General features: G+C 47.9%; 2 protein-coding genes across 11 annotated transcripts; one reads left to right on the top strand and one right to left on the bottom strand.

The window, feature by feature from the left end:
* The first annotated feature begins 1,324 nt into the window (after nucleotides 1-1,324).
* Nucleotides 1,325-11,244, top strand: NFE2 (nuclear factor, erythroid 2). 5 transcript variants are annotated; one of them, XR_006780224.2, is made up of 4 exons: nucleotides 1,325-1,593; nucleotides 5,867-6,035; nucleotides 7,247-8,312; nucleotides 10,188-11,244. XR_006780224.2 is itself a non-coding variant. In XM_045800864.2 (3 exons), exons 2-3 carry the CDS (start codon nucleotides 5,922-5,924, stop codon nucleotides 8,252-8,254), a joined length of 1,122 nt encoding a protein of 373 aa, XP_045656820.1. In that variant the 5' UTR covers nucleotides 3,959-5,432; nucleotides 5,867-5,921; the 3' UTR covers nucleotides 8,255-8,524. The 5 variants fall into 5 exon arrangements, 2 of the variants coding, with proteins under 2 accessions (XP_045656820.1, XP_045656819.1); XR_015721700.1 differs by having other exon boundaries at nucleotides 7,247-8,652; XR_006780222.2 differs by lacking the exon at nucleotides 10,188-11,244 and adding an exon at nucleotides 8,508-9,792.
* HNRNPA1 (heterogeneous nuclear ribonucleoprotein A1) lies at nucleotides 10,749-17,376 on the bottom strand. Of its 6 annotated transcripts, XR_006780221.2 has the most exons (12): nucleotides 17,233-17,376; nucleotides 16,566-16,682; nucleotides 16,122-16,268; nucleotides 15,764-15,974; nucleotides 15,582-15,674; nucleotides 15,409-15,501; nucleotides 15,039-15,113; nucleotides 14,687-14,845; nucleotides 13,948-14,103; nucleotides 13,618-13,683; nucleotides 11,112-11,228; nucleotides 10,749-10,890 (listed from the first exon to the last, which is right to left on the bottom strand). XR_006780221.2 is itself a non-coding variant. In XM_045800858.2 (11 exons), exons 1-10 carry the CDS (start codon nucleotides 17,245-17,247, stop codon nucleotides 13,628-13,630), a joined length of 1,122 nt encoding a protein of 373 aa, XP_045656814.1. In that variant the 5' UTR covers nucleotides 17,248-17,376; the 3' UTR covers nucleotides 10,749-10,890; nucleotides 13,618-13,627. The 6 variants fall into 6 exon arrangements, 5 of the variants coding, with proteins under 5 accessions (XP_045656814.1, XP_045656816.1, XP_087712016.1 ...); XM_045800858.2 differs by lacking the exon at nucleotides 11,112-11,228; XM_087855890.1 differs by having other exon boundaries at nucleotides 10,848-11,228.
* Between the last annotated feature and the right edge of the window lie 444 nt (nucleotides 17,377-17,820).

Genomic DNA, 17,820 nt, shown 5'->3' with positions numbered 1-17,820 from the left:
TTATCAACTGGCACAGAACATGTTCCATATCTTAACAGTGAACATGATCCTATCAGAGAATGTGGGCTGGGTGCCAGCTCTGCCTCGGGGTGACATCCATCTGCCTCCCTGTCTTTAATTGTTTCCAATAGAAGTTGAGCTATTATAAGAAAAAAAAAATAGAGGAAAAGTCTAAGCTGCAGCTGTAAGGACTGAAGCTAGACATGAGAAGGACTTTCCTTACAGCTGAGAGTCAGTACAAGGAAGCTAGGAGGAGCGGGGCGGCTGGGGGGCGCAGTCATTAAGCGTCTGCCTTCGGCTCAGGGTGTGATCCCGGCGTTATGGGATCGAGCCCCACATCAGGCTCCTCCGCTATGAGCCTGCTTCTTCCTCTCCCACTCCCCCTGCTTGTGTTCCCTCTCTCGCTGGCTGTCTCTATCTCTGTCAAATAAACAAATAAAATCTTAAAAAAAAAAAAAAAAAGGAAGCTAGGAGGAAGCAAGACTCCTCTAGTCCCTGGGGAGAGGTCTGTTGGGCCTGGGTCTTGGGTTGTGTGTTGGAGACCAAAGGATGATGGAGTGACTTCTGGGGGTACTTACTGGCCTGAGAAAGAGCTGCCGTGGGTGCTGGGGGATGGACCTGATATTCTACCCACATGAGCTGGCCTGTCCAGAGTATGTGGCTGCCATGTGTTCGGGGTGCCCTGCCTGGAAGAAAGGAGGACAAAGGGCACCCAGGGCCCCCTTTAAGAGAGGTGAATAATGTCCCCGCTGGGCGCCCCTGTGCACACCTAACTCCCCTCACACACTGACAGCAAACCTGGCCAAGAAAGAGGCCTTTGTCCTAGGACATCTGAGGCTGCTGGGGGAGGGGAGAAGGCTACAGGTGAAAGGACCCATCAAAGCAGCAATTGCCCCTCCTCCCCAAAACATTTCTCCTACCTCTCTCCCAGAACCCAGGCTTTCCTTAAATAAAAGCAATGCCCTAAATGCCCACCTGACTAAACAATTGGGACACTAGATATTTGGTCCTTTTCTTCAGCTACCATCCACCTTGCTATGACTCAGTTTCCCTGTCGCTAAGAGAGTCAAGGGGGCAGAAGGAAGGAGGTTAGACCTGTATAAAGTTTAGAGGTCACCTTGGAGTGGGCCACCAGGTTGGAATTCATATGAATAGGAGAAACGCAGGCCTGGCCGGACTCCTGGGCTTAAAAGGAGGGCTGGGAGGCGCTGGAAGCCATGTGTGCCCCCGCTGGCCGGGAGCAAGGTGGGGGCGGGGTGTGGGCAGAAACCACACCGGGCTCAAGTTTCCTCTCTTGGCCAGAAGGGGCAGGAGGAGAGGAGGGCCACGGGGAAAGGGGAGGGTTGGAGGAAGGACGGAGAACTCAGGCCGAGGTCTTCTGAGAGGAGGCTGGTGCGCCCCCCGGCGCTCCCTGTGCTCCGGCGAGCCACCACATTCAGCGCCAGTAATGGCCCGGGGGCGGGGCGCAGCCCTCCCCCGTCTTCAGAGGTAGCAGGGATCCTCACCCAGGAGGTGTCAGCGCAGGCCCAGCCTCCCCAGAGACAGCACCGGGAGCCACATCTCTCTCCTCGCCCAGCTCGGACCCCGCCACAGGTGCCTGAGGGGCGGGGTGGGAGGGCGATTCCAGTGGGATCCAGGCGCCAAGCTGGGAGGTGGAGCGGGCAGAGGGAGAAAATCACCACGTTTCTGCACGTCCCCGGGGGATCTCCGGCCTCCCCAGGCTGCCTGGTTTAGGGATTTGACATCTCGGGGAGTTCATCTGGGAGAAGACCTAGATGGCTTCTTGAGCACTCTGAGATTCTTGGGGTGAGACGCTGTAGATGGGGACCAGACAGTGGTCCTCTGAGGCATCTTTGAAGGGCCGGGGGTGACCCTGAGTAACCCTTCAGCAGGGGGCTTCCCCAGGGGGGAGCCAATAGATTCTTAGGTGTATGGTACCACCCTTTCCCCTACTCCATTCCATCATGCTGCCCTGTCTGGCCAGCTGGAAAGATTTGGGGGAAGGTGAGGAATTGGAGACCCTGGATGCCTGGATGGGTGAGAAGCATGGCAGAAGGATGGGGTGGTGGGCGTGGGGCTGTTGAGGTCTTGCCTCCTTTGCCCCTTCTCTTCTCCAGGCCTGGGTGGTTGAGCTCAGCTAGAACTGGCAGGGAGAGGGAAGGCATCCTACTCCAGGGCAGTTCCTTTGGACTGGAAATCTTAGCATATTGGGAAGTAGGAGGCTGGGTAGCAGAGGAAGAGAAGGGTGCTAACAGATCTGCTGGGGCTGGAATTCTCTAGTCATTGGCCCCCAAATGACTGGCGTTTCATTTCTAGGGACCAAACGAGGATAATAGAAACTTATTCCTTTCTCCCTTGTTCCCATACACCTGTTTGAGTAATGTATGCCCTCAGGGGACTAAATCTCACTCTGATCCACTCTCTCTCTCTTCCCCTTTCCTCCGTTCTGTTTCTCTATTTCACTTCTATGTGTCTCTCCCTCTTTTAGGATTGTTCCTAATATTTCTAAATAGCTTGCTCACCTGCCACTCCACACCCCAGGTTTCACTGATCCCTCCCCACCCTTCCACTGCTTCTCTTGACCCCTGGAGAGGTGGAGTGGCCTAATACACCTCAGAACAGGATCCCAGAGGCAAGCACCCTCTCTTTCTCCCCGTCAAGACATCCCTCCACAAATGGTCCTCATCTTGAATCCTTAAATATAAAGCTCTATATCATTCTGTGAGTACTCAGAGACTGTGGTAAGAGCTTTCTGGGTAGGACCATCAGGATCAGAGGAAGGAGGAAGGATAATAGTCCCCGGAGATGGCTCCAGTCCTACCTGACACATGTTGGTAGGGAGGAAGATGGCTGTGTGACCTCAAAGTGCAGGTTAAAATGGAATGTGGGAACTGTCTATTGTAAAGCAAAAGGGACACAGGGAGGCCCACTCTACTTTCCCAGGATTTGTTGTTTCTGCATCCTCTGTGATGTTCTGTTTGAGCCAATTCTGACTACACCCTCCTCCCTGCTCTGTACCACTAGCGGTCAGCCCCAGGACCCCGGGCCCATCCTTAGAAAGGTAGGCTCCTAAGACCCAGAGGGACCTATGCCTGGTGTGGAGACCACGAATAACCACTGAGTGTCTAGGGAAAAACACACCACTCCCCTTTGGCCCGAGGCAAACTTGCCACAGCACCAGAGAGGTGGTTGGAGCTGATCCGGAGATTCTCATCCACTCTCTGTTGTCAGACCTCCCGCCTCTTGCAGGGACCCTTTGGATTCTCATTTCCCTGTCACAAAGGTGCACGAGAAGGGGCTGACATCTAGTCTCAGAGACCAGGGCAGCCTAGAACCCAGCCTTGCCTGGCTCTGAAGCTAGGAGAAGTCTGGACATCATTTGCCAGCTCTTTTCTGGCTTTGTGTTCTTTCCTGTAAATACATATGGTTGGGCTAGTTTAGCATTTTTCAAGGCGGCATGGGCCTCTGGCATCAGAAACACTAGGGCGCTTATTAAAATGCTGCTTGCGGGTACCTGCACCTATGAGTTCGACTCAGTAGGGCTGGGCCGGCTCACAGGAGCCTGTGATTTTACGGGTCAAACAGTGGATGCGGTGCCCAGTCAGGCTTGTGACTGCCTGAGCTTGATGCCGTGCACTGCGTCTTGCAGCAGGGAGCTTCTCTGGTCCTGTCTCCGTTTAATGGAGGAGACTGAATGGGGAAGTCACGCATTTGGAAGGCTGGAGAACCTGGTCTCCTGCCTCCTAGGGCGGGATCTTTATACTGCACCTGAGAGTCAGATCCAGGAAGATACAAGGAGGGACGAAGTTTGGGGGGGGGGTGCAGTGCAGTGTGAGGGACTATGAGGCAAGAGTCATTGTCCCTGCCCCCTAAACCCCTTCTCCATTCACTTTGCCTTTGGGCAATTTCCTCCAGAACCTGGGTGGGGGAGGGTGGGGTTCCGGTGTTGAAATGGCATCCTGGACAGACATAAACACCCCACCCACTTTGCCCACTGGCCAAGCGCCTGTGCCCACACCAGCTCCCAGCTCTGGGGATGGCAATGTAACAAAGGGGCGGGGGCAAGGGCTAGGGGAGATCCTCCTTCAAAAGAATAATTTGCAGTTCTTACTAATTTGGGGTAAGTCAAAGAGTGGATTCATATTAGTTAGTTATGATAGGCCATCCTTGTGGTGATCTAATGTCATGCAAGTTGAGGTCATCCAGCCCTATCCTCTGTCCTTTTATAAGTTTCTCCCACCCCCAGCCTGCTTGCCTTTACTGACATGGCAGGGGTGGGGTGCCATGTCTGGCCCTAAGATATTGGGAGGCCCCTGTGAAATCTACTTGGCGTTTCTTGTCAAAGGCTGGGAGAACAGGTGCAGGGAGGTGGGTGTCAGGGAATAGGGAGGCAGGATGAGGAGAGGGGCAGATGGAGAGGAGAAGATGAAGGCAGGGGTGAGGGTTTGCTGAGAACGGTAAGCTGCCCAAGCAGAAAGGGACCTCTGAGTTCCACTTATCCAACTCCCTGGTTTTTATAAATGAGGAAACAGAAGCTCAGAGCAGTGCGAAGGCTTGCCCAACCTCACTCTGCTGCTTTGTGGCTGACTGGCAGCTAGAACCCAGATCAAAAAAGGTGGGGGGGTGCTGAAGGGGACCGTGTTTTTAAGTCTCTAAAGAGATATTCCCCCAGAAGAAGAGAAAAGAGACAGATACCACAGAAAGAATTGACTGAGCCAAACCACCAGTAGAGGCTTAGAGCGCGGAGACGCAGGAGTGGGATGGGAAGGTGTCTGCGAGGCCGGTACAGGCTAGCAGAGTCAGCCAGTATAGACCTGCCCCTGCTCTTTATCAGATTGGGTCTAACTTTCTGAATGGACCTTATAGAATCTTTGTGCAAATCAATCTCAAACGAGTGCTTGTAAAACATCCGCACGGTTCTTGACAGTGCTTAATAAGTCTTTGCTACGATTGTTATATTACCTTAGGAAGCCTGGCAGCCTGGCTGTGTGGGGTGGGGTATGGCCGAGATGACCCTGCAGGGACATAGGACAGAGGTCCAGTGTCTCCAGAGACCATTCCTCCTCTGCTGCCTCCAGCTGATAAACCTCTTATCAGACCCAAGCAGGGGAGCCCAGAGTCAGGATAGGAGTAGAAGGCAGGGCTGCTATCAGCCACCAGGCCTGGGCCGTATCTCAGAGAAGGGGAGGGGCTGTGTGCTTGGCTCTTCCCACAACATGCTCCTTGGGGATCCCCAAGCACCCATTCTCATCTTGGGAAGATGAGACAGAGGAGGAAAACTGAGGACAGAAGAGGAAAGCAGGAGTGATCCCTGATGTCCCAGAAAATGGGGAACCGCCCCCCCAGAAGATGTTACTTCTGTCCTGGCCAGTGATACAGTTTTGGGGAGTAAGAAGAAGGGGAAAGGGAAGGCATCTTGTCTGAAAAAGAAGGTAAAGACATACTGTGCTCCCAAAGGGCCTGCCTACAGCCATAGCAGGTGAGGAGGAGGTCACGCCGTGGAGCAAGTCTTTGTAGCTTAAGGGGTTGGTTGATGAGGACGACGTAACTGGGGGGTGAGGCATCTCCTTCTCTCAGGTGAGGCTGCAGGGAGCTCTCCATGGAGGCAGGACAAAGTGGCTGGCCCCTAGCAGGAGAGACCTTAACCTGTAGCTCCTTTTTCTTTCTTTCTTTCCTTCTTTCTTCCTTCCTTCCTTCCTTCCTTCCTTCCTTCCTTCCTTCCTTCCTTCCTTCCTTCCTTCCTTTTTCTTTTTCTTTCTTTCTTTCTTTCTTTCTTTCTTTCTTTCTTTCTTTCTCTCTTTCTCTCTTTCTCTCTTTCGTTCTTTCTTTCCCTTTCTTTCTTAAACCTGTTTCTCCTTTGACACAGGTTGCTGGGGCCTTTTGGGCTTTGGGGACCCTGGACCAGGCCCTGGCCCAGTAGGATGCCCCCGTGTCCTCCCCAGCAGAGCAGGAACAGGGTGACACAGTTACCCACTCCAGAGCTGGGCGAGATGGAGCTGACTTGGCAAGAGATCATGTCCATCACTGAGCTGCAGGTGAGCAGGGTTGGGGGAACATGGGGGAGGAAAAAACAGAAAAGCAGGGAGTATGGCTGGGACGGAGGCAGGGGGCTGGAGCAAGCAGGGAATGTTCCAGGCACTGGAAAAGGAAAGACTGGAGTAGGAGGGAGAGCTGGATGGAAGACCAGAATATTAAGGGGAAAAGGGTGTGGAAGAGCTGGGGCGGGGGGGGGGGGGGGGAAGGAGTGGTAGGGAAGAAAGGATCTGATTGGGGGTGTAAGCTCTCTTGGCAGCCACTCTGCTCACATCTCTCTAACCCACCTCCTGCCCCGCCTTCCTTTTCTCACTTTCTTCCCTTCTGAATTCCCTCTCCTCCAGTCGTGCCCATCTTCTTCCCTTGTTTCCTCCCCCTGCCTTCAGATGCCGGGCCCCTTTCCCTCAGGTAGCAGAGCAGTAGTTCAGGGGCCTAGAGAAGGGGGGGGGGGTCAGACTATGACAGGGTCCTTGCCTCCTGTTAGTTGGACAAAGGGGTGTCTGTTGGCCTAACAATGATGCCTTTGTCCCCATCTGGGCTGGAGCACGGTGGCTCCTCCATGTGGGTTGGGGGCCCTGTTTCCAGCATGTTCTCTCTCTCTCTCCTCCTCTCTGCACCTGGGAAGGGACAGAGGGACTGAAGAGGAGAGGGTAGAGCGTGTGCTGGCTCCCCAAGATGCCTCAGCCCCCAAACCTGGCTCTGTGCCCCCCTTCTCTCCCTTGCCACAATGCCTGGGCCCTCAGGATCTGCCCTAAGCCCGCCTCCTGCTCAGCAGCTCCCTCTGCTGGGCTCCCAGGGCATGGCCAGGATCTGAACTTGACCTTTTGACCCTAGATAACCACAGCAGGAAAGGGTTGGGGGGGGGGTCATCATAGATAACGAGTTCTTGTCTTCCTGAAGGAAATACAGGAAGACGTGCCATTTCAACGCAGTAAGAACTTCCCCTGAAGAGGAAGAGATTCCATATTGTTGCATTGTTAGATGTAGTCCTTTCCGAAGTCTGACTTCAGTGACTTCCATTCCTGTTTAAACTGGTTTCTGCTTGAAAGAGCTGCACTGCAACCTTAGAAGAAGCTTGGAATGATTTTTAGCATTTTCCTGTTCCCCTGTTATCTCACTGTGTCTTTCAGAAGGACCCAGCTTGGTCCTGAGAGAGAGCTGGTTTCTCTTCCTCAGCCTGTCTCCAAAACCTCTTTTGTGTCTTTTCTTACAGGGCCTAAATGCTCCGAGTGAGCCATCCTTTGAGCCCCCAGCCCCAGCCCCCTACCCTGCGCCCCCGCCGCCCCCAACTTACTGCCCTTGCTCAATCCACCCAGATGGTGGCTTCCCCCTTCCTCCACCACCTTATGAGCTCCCAGCACCCACATCTCATGTCCCAGACCCTTCATACTCCTATGGCAACATGGCCATTCCAGTCTCCAAGCCACTGACCCTCTCGGGCCTGCTCAGTGAGCCCCTCCCAGATCCCTTGGCTCTCCTGGACATTGGGCTGCCAGCGGGGCCCCCCAAGCCCCAAGAAGACCCAGAATCCGACTCAGGATTATCCCTCAACTATAGTGACGCTGAATCTCTTGAGCTGGAGGGGACAGAGGCTGGTCGGCGGCGCAGCGAGTATGTAGAGATGTATCCAGTGGAGTACCCCTACTCACTTATGCCCAACTCCTTGGCCCACCCCAGCTATGCCTTGCCACCTGCGGAGACCCCCTTAGCCTTAGAACCCTCCTCTGGCCCTGTGCGGGCCAAGTCCACTACACGGGGGGAGGCGGGGAGTCGGGATGAGCGTCGGGCCCTGGCCATGAAGATTCCCTTCCCAACGGACAAGATTGTCAACTTGCCGGTAGATGACTTTAATGAGCTGTTGGCGCGGTACCCACTGACGGAGAGCCAGCTGGCGTTAGTCCGGGACATCCGACGGCGGGGCAAGAACAAGGTGGCCGCCCAGAACTGTCGCAAGAGAAAGTTGGAGACCATTGTGCAGTTGGAGCGGGAACTGGAGCGGCTGGGCAGCGAGCGGGAACGGCTTCTCCGGGCCAGAGGGGAGGCCGACCGGACCCTGGAGGTCATGCGCCAACAGCTGACGGAGCTGTACTGTGACATTTTCCAGCACCTGCGGGATGAAGCAGGCAACAGCTACTCCCCTGAAGAGTATGCTCTGCAGCAGGCTGCTGACGGGGCCATCTTCCTGGTGCCCCGGGGAGCCAAGATGGAGGCCACAGGCTAAGCTGGCCCAGAGGGGTGGCACTGGTGATGGAGATCTCCTTTATTCCCTTCTGATAAAGGTATTCCCCAGAAGGAGCTGGGTTCTCTAGACGGGAAGAGGACGATGGGAAGTCTGGCATTGGGCTGGTCCACGGTGTATTCAGTAGGGCTTGCCTTGAGACGCGTGTGCGAGGGGAGGGTTGGGATCTCTCTTCCGTGATTCAGCTTCCTACATCTCCAGCCTCCACCTCTTGTTTGAACTTTGGTATATAAAGCGATCTACACAAACGGCCTTCCACGGTGTCTTCCTTCTCAAGAGAGGGCGATGGAGCTGAGTACTCAGAGTTCAGCGCCTGTTCGTGGTGGCGAGGGAGTCCTGCCAAGTTCATTGCTTTCCCCGACAAGCTCTGTATGAGAGAGGTACGCAAGAAATTGGGCTTAAGCAGTGTGAGGTACCACCTTCGTCTCCTTTTTCAGAGCCAGAGGTCATGGATGATCTGAGGAATCCCACCCTCCCTGGGGGCCTACTGTTTATAGAGCGGGGATTGCCGCCAACGCTGGCTGTACCCTCTGTGCAAGGTCCCAGAGGTTCAGACCTCTCCTTTCTCAATCTTTGGAGCACAGAAAGGTCTAGAATGCCCACAGGCCTTTTTTCTTTTCTCTGCCTCCTGCCTACCTCTCTAGGATTTCCTCATCCTGATGTGCCAGAGCTCTCTCAGAGACCGAGATGCTCTTGATTGGAATGAAAGAATTTGATTGGACACCATAGTTTCAAGGGAGTTCATACCCAAGTTTGGGCAAAACCTGCTCCCCGGTGGAGTAGGTTATGCCTTTTGGTGAACTTTTCTGTTTCCACGGTTGTGTGAGACACACTATCCAATCCCCGTTTTGGGGCCTCCCTTTTCTAGATCCTCAAAGATCTAGGGTCTCTTATTTTTTTCTTGAAGCAGAATGCGATTAAGTTCTAGAATCCTTTATCATATCAAAGTTCAATCAAACTTCTCTGACACTACACCTTCATCTCCCTGGATGGAGTTGGGTGGTTCCTGATCTTTCCAGTCACTGAATTACACGAATTACCTCTTTGGGGTATTTTACTTCTATTCAACTTTACTAGCTGCATGGAAATAAGGAAAACTTATTTCCACTTTGGAGTTCTGATAGACACTCAGTTGTGAGACATGAAGAGCAGACAATGATCAATGGATGTGTCGAATCTTTATGCTTACAGATTCTCAGAAACGTGGTCTCTAAGCTAGGTTAGGGAATGAAAGCAATTTAAAGCTTCTGATTCCTAATAGATCTGGAAACAGTTCGTCAACTTTCTCAAAACTGAAAATACAGGATCAAGTTGTAAAGGGAGTGCCTGGGATTAGCCGTTCAGAAAGTATTATTAGTTCACTTGAGGGACATCAGGCAGTGAAGGTTTTTTTTTCACTTCTAAGTAAGCTCCCAGAAGTGGTAATTCAGAGGCAAATTTAGACCTTCATTTATCCAACACTTACTGAGCACTTAGGTTCTAGTACCGTTCTAGGCCCTGGAAATAAAAATGGGGAGAAATGCCCCGCCCCCACTAAAGATATATTGTAGCGGGTAACCTAACTTGGTACATAGCTAACTAAAGCAAAAGGTGGATAGCTTTGGAATGTGACCTGGGTTCTGGTTCCAGAGGTTGCAAAAACTTGAAACAGGTCATCACCTGAACATTTTGAACTTACTAGCAACCTTGTGTTTGTAGAGCATGTAGCAAAGTACACAGAATGTGACAGCAGAACCTCATTTCCTTCAATAGGAATGTTTTGCACACTTGGTGGCCCTAGTTGACCTGTCCTTCTAAACTATGACTGGGAGAGAAACCTGTTCTGGTAACTTGAAACCAAAAGTTAGATTCTTAAATCAGAACTGTTAACAACGAAGACTGCCTATACATTTACACCTCTCTACTCTTTTACTAGGTTGAACATTGAGTTCTTGAAGATGGGAAAGTTCAAGCATTGCTAAGGGGTTAAATTATTGGTCCCAAATTTTTGGGTTACTTTCAAAAAATTTGAAGATCTTCCCCTCCATTTTCATCTTAACCTGGTTCCAGATTTTTTGGAAGCTGGAGATAGCTGGCCAATAAATACTTGAGGAGCAATTGTAAACAGCTTAATTCTGCGTGGGCCAAGATTTACTCCTGCAGCAAGTGACAGTTTGATTTCACTAAACCATGATGCTAGGATAAACTTTTATATATTAATATATGATATTAGAACCACTTTATTTCTTAGCTTGGGGAGGGGTGGGAGAACCATTCCCAACCACATAATTGTTCCTCCCTAATCTCAATTTCAATTTGTGATTTTAAGATGTTTACGTTGTCCCACCTTTCTTAACATACCTAATGTAAAGCCTTACTTGTTCCTTTAGAAGGATCCAAGGAAGCATGAGTAAAGAATGAAAGGGAAAGACTTTCAACTCTGCTAAATTCTGATTTACTGTATCATGAAGGGGAAAGAAAAAAAACAAAACAGAACCAAGTTAAAATAGCATTTTATTAAAAAAAAGTCCATTCATAGAACTGAATGATTAATTCAAGCTGCAGAGCAGCTAACAACTGCATGGCAGTGAAATGAGGTGCAGTGGCTCAGATAAAGGTTGTCCTCATTAAGGATGTTGCTGCAAGAAAGAAAGAAAAAAGTTACAGTGTTTACATAACCACTTGAAAGATTCTAAATTACACTCATTCTGTTTACTGGGAACCCAGTTGCTTCAGACATTCTGCTGGCTAGGACAGACTAGGAGATCTCATTTTTTTTGCTTCCCAGGCACAGCTTGTCATTCTCTACTTTGGCAATACCAAGCACTCTTGCTGATCATTAAGTTCATAAAAAGCTTACCTTTTAGCCATAAATTTGGACAGATGAGTTTCTGATTTTTTTGTGTTTTTTTTTGTTTGTTTTTTTTTGTTTGTTTTTTTAAAGAGAGTTGATTAGCCTGGAGTAGCAGACTCCTCCCTAGAAAAGTAAACAACCTTTAGAACTAGCTTTTCTGAGACCAAGTCCCAGCTCAGGGTAAATCCCCCACCCCCCAAAATTAATGGTCCACCCTCCCTCCCACCATGTTTTGGGGAAGATTCTAATGCATTACTTTGAGCCATTGTTTTAAAGAAATGGTTTAAAGGAAGGTTGGAAATAATCAAAATTAAAGGGCAAAAATATATTGTCACAGTGGAATTAGTGTTCACTTCCTTCATTTGGGAGCCAAGTTTAGGGTGTCAATTTAAAGCAATTGATCTCCAGAAAAATCAAGTTCAGCTTAACTGGACTAATTTTGGCTCAATATATTAAGGAAAATGTAACAGAAAACTGGAATTTAGGTAACACTATACGGATGTAAGTAAAATCTGTTCTTACCTACCAGCATAGCAATAAAACCTTTCCTCCTGGTTCTGACTGCTAGTCCTAAGAGTCAGGTGTGCCTTACTCTTGTCTGCCTCCTTTCTTGCGATGGTCACTGAAAACTTCACTTCCTCCTAGCTTTCATGGAGCGTGCCGTGGCCTGCCCCTGGCTTATCTGTACTCCACATACCACAAGTGTCTACTCTCAGCTGTAGAGTCTGAGCTCGGAGCCATTCGCGCTATACTTGCTAGCAGTTCCTAGTAGCTGAACATCTCTCCTGGATCTTTAAAGGCATTGTCACGAATCCTGAGGTATCTGCAAACTCCCTCAATAGTTAAGGTTTCACCTGCCATTGCAAACTCAGCCAATATCAAACTCACGGAACTATCACCCATGCTTTCCCACCCACCTCCCCATCCACTCCCCACCCACCCTCCTCCCCAAACTTCCAAGTAACACACCCACGGGATGGAATACACAGTCCTAGTGATAGAACAATTCTCTATGCTACCAGGTACAATGGCACTGAAATTGAGGGTACCAAAGGGAGGGCTCAAAAGAACCTATGTAACAAATAACAATGATTGGATATTAAGTAACTGTAAAAAGCTTTAGAAATCATTTTCTATACAATTAACATTTTAGGATGGTTGTGTGATATACCATATTTAAAGGAAAACTGCAGTTAACATGAATACAATAAGGTTCCTCACCATCTCCGTAATTTTAATGTCCAAACAGATTCAATAGTATGGTTAATCTATAAACCTCTATTAGGGACCCACCCACCAGGACAAAGTAAAACTGCTGTTTTCCTTTAATGTAAGCCTGTTTTTGTATTAAAAATAAGATATTCTTACTGGTGCTGGTCAGTTTAAAAAGGTCTCCCAAACACTTCTAATCTGTGGACTTATGGGGTGGCATTAGCCAGCAGCTGGTCTCTATTCTCTGGCAGAGTTTTGAACTTGAATCGTGATAGAAGCATTCAACATTATGAGGGGTAAGTGGGTAGGGAAGTCCAAAGCTCTGCCAGTCCCAAATCCATACAGTTGTCATTCCATTCAAGAGAATATTAAATCGTTTATTGATTACACATGATAATGGATGATACACAAGCTTTAATCCCATCTATAATTTTATCTGATACCATAATTCAATTTAGATATATTGCATAGGATGTGCCAACAATCATATTAATAACCAAATAAACTCCAGGACTTTGCTTGGGTGACCCTTTTAATGGTGAACTCCAAGGTCACAACACATTAACTGTCAGTTCAACTACACCAAGGTTTGTGGAGACAATGGTTTCTGTGCCCAAGCAGGTTGCAAATAAATTTCGAATGGAACCTGGCATCACCCTGAAGGAATTCTAACTTCACACTGTTGGGGTAGTATACCAAGATGGCTTCAGAGTAGACTAACTTTACACAGCACATTTAAAAAAAGACACATTTATTCAGCGTCATGATCAGACTATTACATTTAGCAATCAACAGCATGGGTGCAAAAAAAAAATCTACATTAAAACCCTTTGTTGGAATGCTTTACACTTTCCACAGAACAGAAACTAAAATAACCTGTTATACAATTAGTCACAAATACAGTCCTCGAGTTTTTTGCCCATACACATGAGTATTGTCTAAAACATGTCTTCTTTGTAGCAGCTAGGCCCTGCCACCACTGTGCTTGGCTGAGTTCACAAATCTGTTGTAACCTGTAGCTTCCCTGTCACTTCTCTGGCTCTCCTCTCCTGCTAAGCTTTGTTTCCTGTTGAACAATATGGAATAAAGTTGTTAATCTAAACATATTAAGACTCAAGGCTACAATCCAACAGCAAGTTTTGTTTCCCACAAATTTTGCTGATCTAAATATTAACTTAATATCCAAAATTTTACTGCAATTATAATGTTAACTATGTTGCACTGCTCAGCTACATTAGGGTTACTGGGTTTATTATCATTTACAAAAATTAACTTAAAACATAAAAAGGTGTTTACTTACCTGGCAGTAATTAAAACCTTCTGCCACTGCCGTAGCTACTGCTGCTGCTAGAACCACCATAGCCACCTAAGAACAGAATTTGTCCCTTTTAAACTTTGGAAGTTCCAATAACAGTTTTTAAGTTGGGGGCAATAAAAGTTCAGATTTTTAAGCGTTTGATCTCACATGACTTTCCCCATTTGATTGCAAATTACCTCCCATTTAAATTTCCTAAAAGCTTTAAATTGTCAGCATTTCACTGTCTATACAAACATTACCTAAAAATTAACACATTTCTTATTGGAACTAGCTATAGATACCCAGCACTCCAACAGTGCATATATACAATACCTTGGTTTCGTGGTTTGGCAAAGTATTGGCCGCCACCACCATAGGGGCCAGAGCTTCTGCCTCCAAAATTTCCTCCTTTCATGGGTCCAAAATTTGAGGATTGATTGTTGTAATTGCCAAAATCATTATAGCTTCCGCCACCTCCAAAGTTGCTTCCTAGGAATGGAAAGAGGGCCTTTATCTGTTACTTGAAAATGGAGATGGTAGTTGAGTTCTATTTAGTGCTCAAAGCAAAAGAAACCAAAAACCAAACAAAAAACTGCACGGTTTGCCTTCCTCCCACACACTGGTGGCTCCAAAGTTTGATTATCTCATCCTTTTCTGGGCAAGGCACTCAGTTGAATAATCCAGTACTTTAAAAGATTTACCCAACTCACCATGGCATTACAGCATATTGTCTAGCCTTGAAAGCCTCTACCCAACCAGGGCACTGCAAAAATATGCTGGATGTATCAACTAAGTGCCTAAGATCCCAAAGGAGTTAAGATACTAAATCCCGCTGGAAGCTAATCTAATTCTGATTAAAGACACCACTATCCACTTATCCATCTACCTTATTTGGGAGTGAGGCGGCCCCAGCTTAAAGCCAGGAGGAGGTAGCATTAGCAAGCCCATTAAAAAAGAATCCCATGCACTGTACCACATAATGCTTTTAAGAGCATCAAATCCCCTTACGGGCATAAACTCTAAAGGGCTAGTCTAGCTGTTGCACCAAGTACTTGGATCACTGGATACCTACCACTACCACCGCCATAGCCGCCTCCGCCTCCTCCGTTGTTATAGCTGTCATAGCTGCCACTCCCGCCATAGCCACTGCCCTGGTTTCCATAACCCTGTCCACCACTTCCATAGCCTCTGCTTCCTCCAGAGTAACCAGGGCCGCCTCCTCCATAACCACCTACAAGAATACAATTCTTCTCAATAAGACAAAAGTATTCAACAATCAAAACCTGTGCAAGTGTAATGCCTAAAGCCTGCTCACAGCATGCTGTTATCAGAGCTGATCTTGTCATGCACTAGTTTACTCTACTAACCTAGTCTAAAGACTGCAAAAAGAAACTTCACCTATGCACTCCTTAAAATAAACTTACCATCATTACCAAATCCGTTATAGCCATCCCCACTGCCACCATATCCACCACCACCACGACTGCCGCCAAAGCCACCTGGAAGAGAGTAGAACTTTAAACCACTTTTTGAAGTATATAGATTATACACAATTTACACCCTTCTAAATCTAAATTTTACGGAACAATTCCTGCATTACAAAAATTATTTTTTCACTCAAGATTTAACCTTTTGGTTAGTGAGAAGCCAGAACTACATTTGGAAAAATTTAACTTTGGAAATGTTGGCCAATTGCTGCATCTACCACGAGCTGCCAAGAGGGCAAGTCACCCGGGGATAATCAAACCATAACCTTACTATTAATTCTTAGTGGTAAACTATAACCACACATACCTCGCCCACTGAAGTTCCCTCCGCGACCGAAATTGTCATTCCCACCAAAACCACCTCCACGACCACCACCGAAGTTTCCAGAACCACTTCGACCTTAAAGGTAAGTTTTAAACGTTAAATCACACAGATTGGAATTACTTAGTTATCTGTAAGGATTAATCAAATAAACCCACCTCTTTGGCTGGATGAAGCACTAGCCATCTCTTGCTTAGATAGGGCTTTCCTTACTTCACAGTTGTGGCCATTCACAGTATGGTATTTTTGAACTAAAAAATTAATAAGAGAACACGACATCAGGGTTTAGAATATAACACGGACTTCAGAAACCTTAGCAAAGTGCATGCCCGATACTTACTGACAATCTTGTCTACAGAGTCGTGGTCATCAAATGTTACAAAAGCAAAACCTCTCTTTTTGCCACTGCCTCGGTCAGTCATGATCTCAATCACTTCAATTTTCCCATACTGTTCGAAATAATCTCTTAGATGGTGTTCTTCAGTGTCTTCTTTAATGCCACCAACAAAAATCTTTTTCACAGTTAAATGGGCACCAGGTCTTTGAGAATCCTAATATGAAAAAGCCCAATTAAGTTACTTACATCAGCAAAAGTATCCCTAATGAAGATCACTAAAATGTGTTAAGACCCCCAAATGGGAAGTCCACTTAGTAGCACACTTCTAAATCAGCAGAAGGAGGAAAAAAATATCACTCACTTCTCTTGAGACAGCCCTCTTTGGTTCCACAACTCTTCCATCCACCTTGTGTGGCCTTGCATTCATGGCTGCATCCACCTCCTCCACAGTGGCGTACGTGACAAACCCAAAGCCTCTGGAGCGCTTGGTGTTTGGATCTCTCATTACCTGAAATGTTAACTCATTTAATACAGAGGGAAACCCCAGAACCTCTTGACATTTCCTCCCCGAGTAGGGTAATAAAAGTCTTTCTTCGCATCACCCTTTACACAAAGCCCTCCAGTTTCCCACTACCGATCTAACGTAAAAACTAGGAGTTTCTAATCAGGAAAAGCCACACCTTTCCCTGCCAAATTATTTTGAACTATAATCCTGTTAACAATCTCTCTAAACACAGTAATTACAGCAAAACAATCCAAGTAAATGGACTACTTCTACTGGCCTTTTGTCTCTTCCCAGTCTTACCACACAGTCCGTAAGGGTTCCCCATTGCTCAAAATGGCTCCTCAGACTCTCATCGGTTGTTTCAAAGCTCAAACCTCCGATGAAGAGCTTCCGCAGCTGTTCAGGCTCTTTGGGAGACTAGGAGCAGGGGAAAAAACTCGTTACGTGGGGGCTATAGTGTCAAACACCTTTCAGTGAGGAAAAGCAAAACTAGACAGCAATATTACATAGCCCTTATTGTTCTTTTGGGTCACAGCGAGCCACGTGCTTCTCCTCGGTAGGGAGACGGTACGTTGGGGGCTGGGAAGCCACGAGCGCATGCGTCCCTCCTCTCTTTCCGACGCACGCGCAACAAAAGGACTGGGCTGGAAGGATACATAACCCGCAAAGAACTACAGCTGTTCTTTAAGAAACTCACCCCCTGATACAAGATAAAACAAAATCAATCGAATGTGCCTAAGTATTTTGGCAGGAGGGGCAAACCGGCGTGCTAACCAAGTGTTGCAGGACGGCGGCCTCATGGCGACGACGAGGACAAAATGGCGACCTGAACTTTGGGAGGGGTAGGCCCTGGCAGCAGCCGAAGAACTGCCGAATAAGCCGGCGCAAGCAACCAAACAGGCCGCATCCTACGGAACTCAGGAAGGAGCGAGGAAGAAAATTAGATTGGAGACAGCGAGTTACTCACCTCTGACTTAGACATGACGGCGGTGGGAGGGGAGACTTTAACGATGCTTACTCGGCGGCGTCCACGGGCAGAAAGGAGTAATCTAACGAACGTATCTGCCAGCCTACCTTCGGCCTCGCTTTTTTATCCCGCCTCCTCGCTTTAGGCATTGGTAGACTCCGCCCCTGAGTATCTCTGATTGGATATTTGCAATAGCTTCCCCCTGCTATTGGTCTGTAGTCCCGCATTGCTGTATAACGTCATCCGTTTGGGCGTTCTACGTAGTCTCCTCCCCTTAGGGGCCATTGGTTACCAAGTAATATTACCCTTAACTGGTGTGATTGGCTCGTCAACCAATCATTCATATTCGAATGTACCTAAAGTATTTAAATCAATTTTTAATCCTTCATGCCCCGAAATAACGTTCAACTCACTTGGCAAAGCAAGGTTAATACTATGTATTAGGAAAGAAGTTATCAGGTGACTTTTTTTTTTTTTTTTGCAACGACCGCCTGCTGGGCGCATGTGTAGTAAAATGGCGAGTTTACGCAGGCGCATTAAGAAGTTCCGCTTGGCGCTTGAAGCACGTGAAATGGCGGGCGGGAGACG

The sequence above is a fragment of the Ursus americanus genome, chromosome 25 (assembly GCF_024610735.1).
Source record: "Ursus americanus isolate L20-20 chromosome 25, mUrsAme1.1.p, whole genome shotgun sequence".
In the NCBI taxonomy this organism is placed as follows: Eukaryota; Metazoa; Chordata; class Mammalia; order Carnivora; family Ursidae; genus Ursus; species Ursus americanus.
The sequence above is the reverse complement of the archived record's forward strand: the minus strand, read 5'-3'. Positions and strand labels throughout refer to the sequence as shown.

Excerpts from the sequence above, each read along its gene's own strand:
- NFE2 (XM_045800864.2), top strand. The coding sequence starts at position 5,922 with ATGCCCCCGTGTCCTCCCCAGCAGAGCAGGAACAGGGTGACACAGTTA. Across the intron at positions 6,036-7,246 it reads TGTCCATCACTGAGCTGCAG|GGCCTAAATGCTCCGAGTGA; the intron begins GTGAGCAGGGTT and ends CTTTTCTTACAG.
- HNRNPA1 (XM_045800858.2), bottom strand. Across the intron at positions 15,502-15,581 it reads TGCTTCATCCAGCCAAAGAG|GTCGAAGTGGTTCTGGAAAC; the intron begins GTGGGTTTATTT and ends CTTACCTTTAAG. Across the intron at positions 14,104-14,686 it reads CGGCTATGGCGGTGGTAGTG|GAAGCAACTTTGGAGGTGGC; the intron begins GTAGGTATCCAG and ends TTCCATTCCTAG.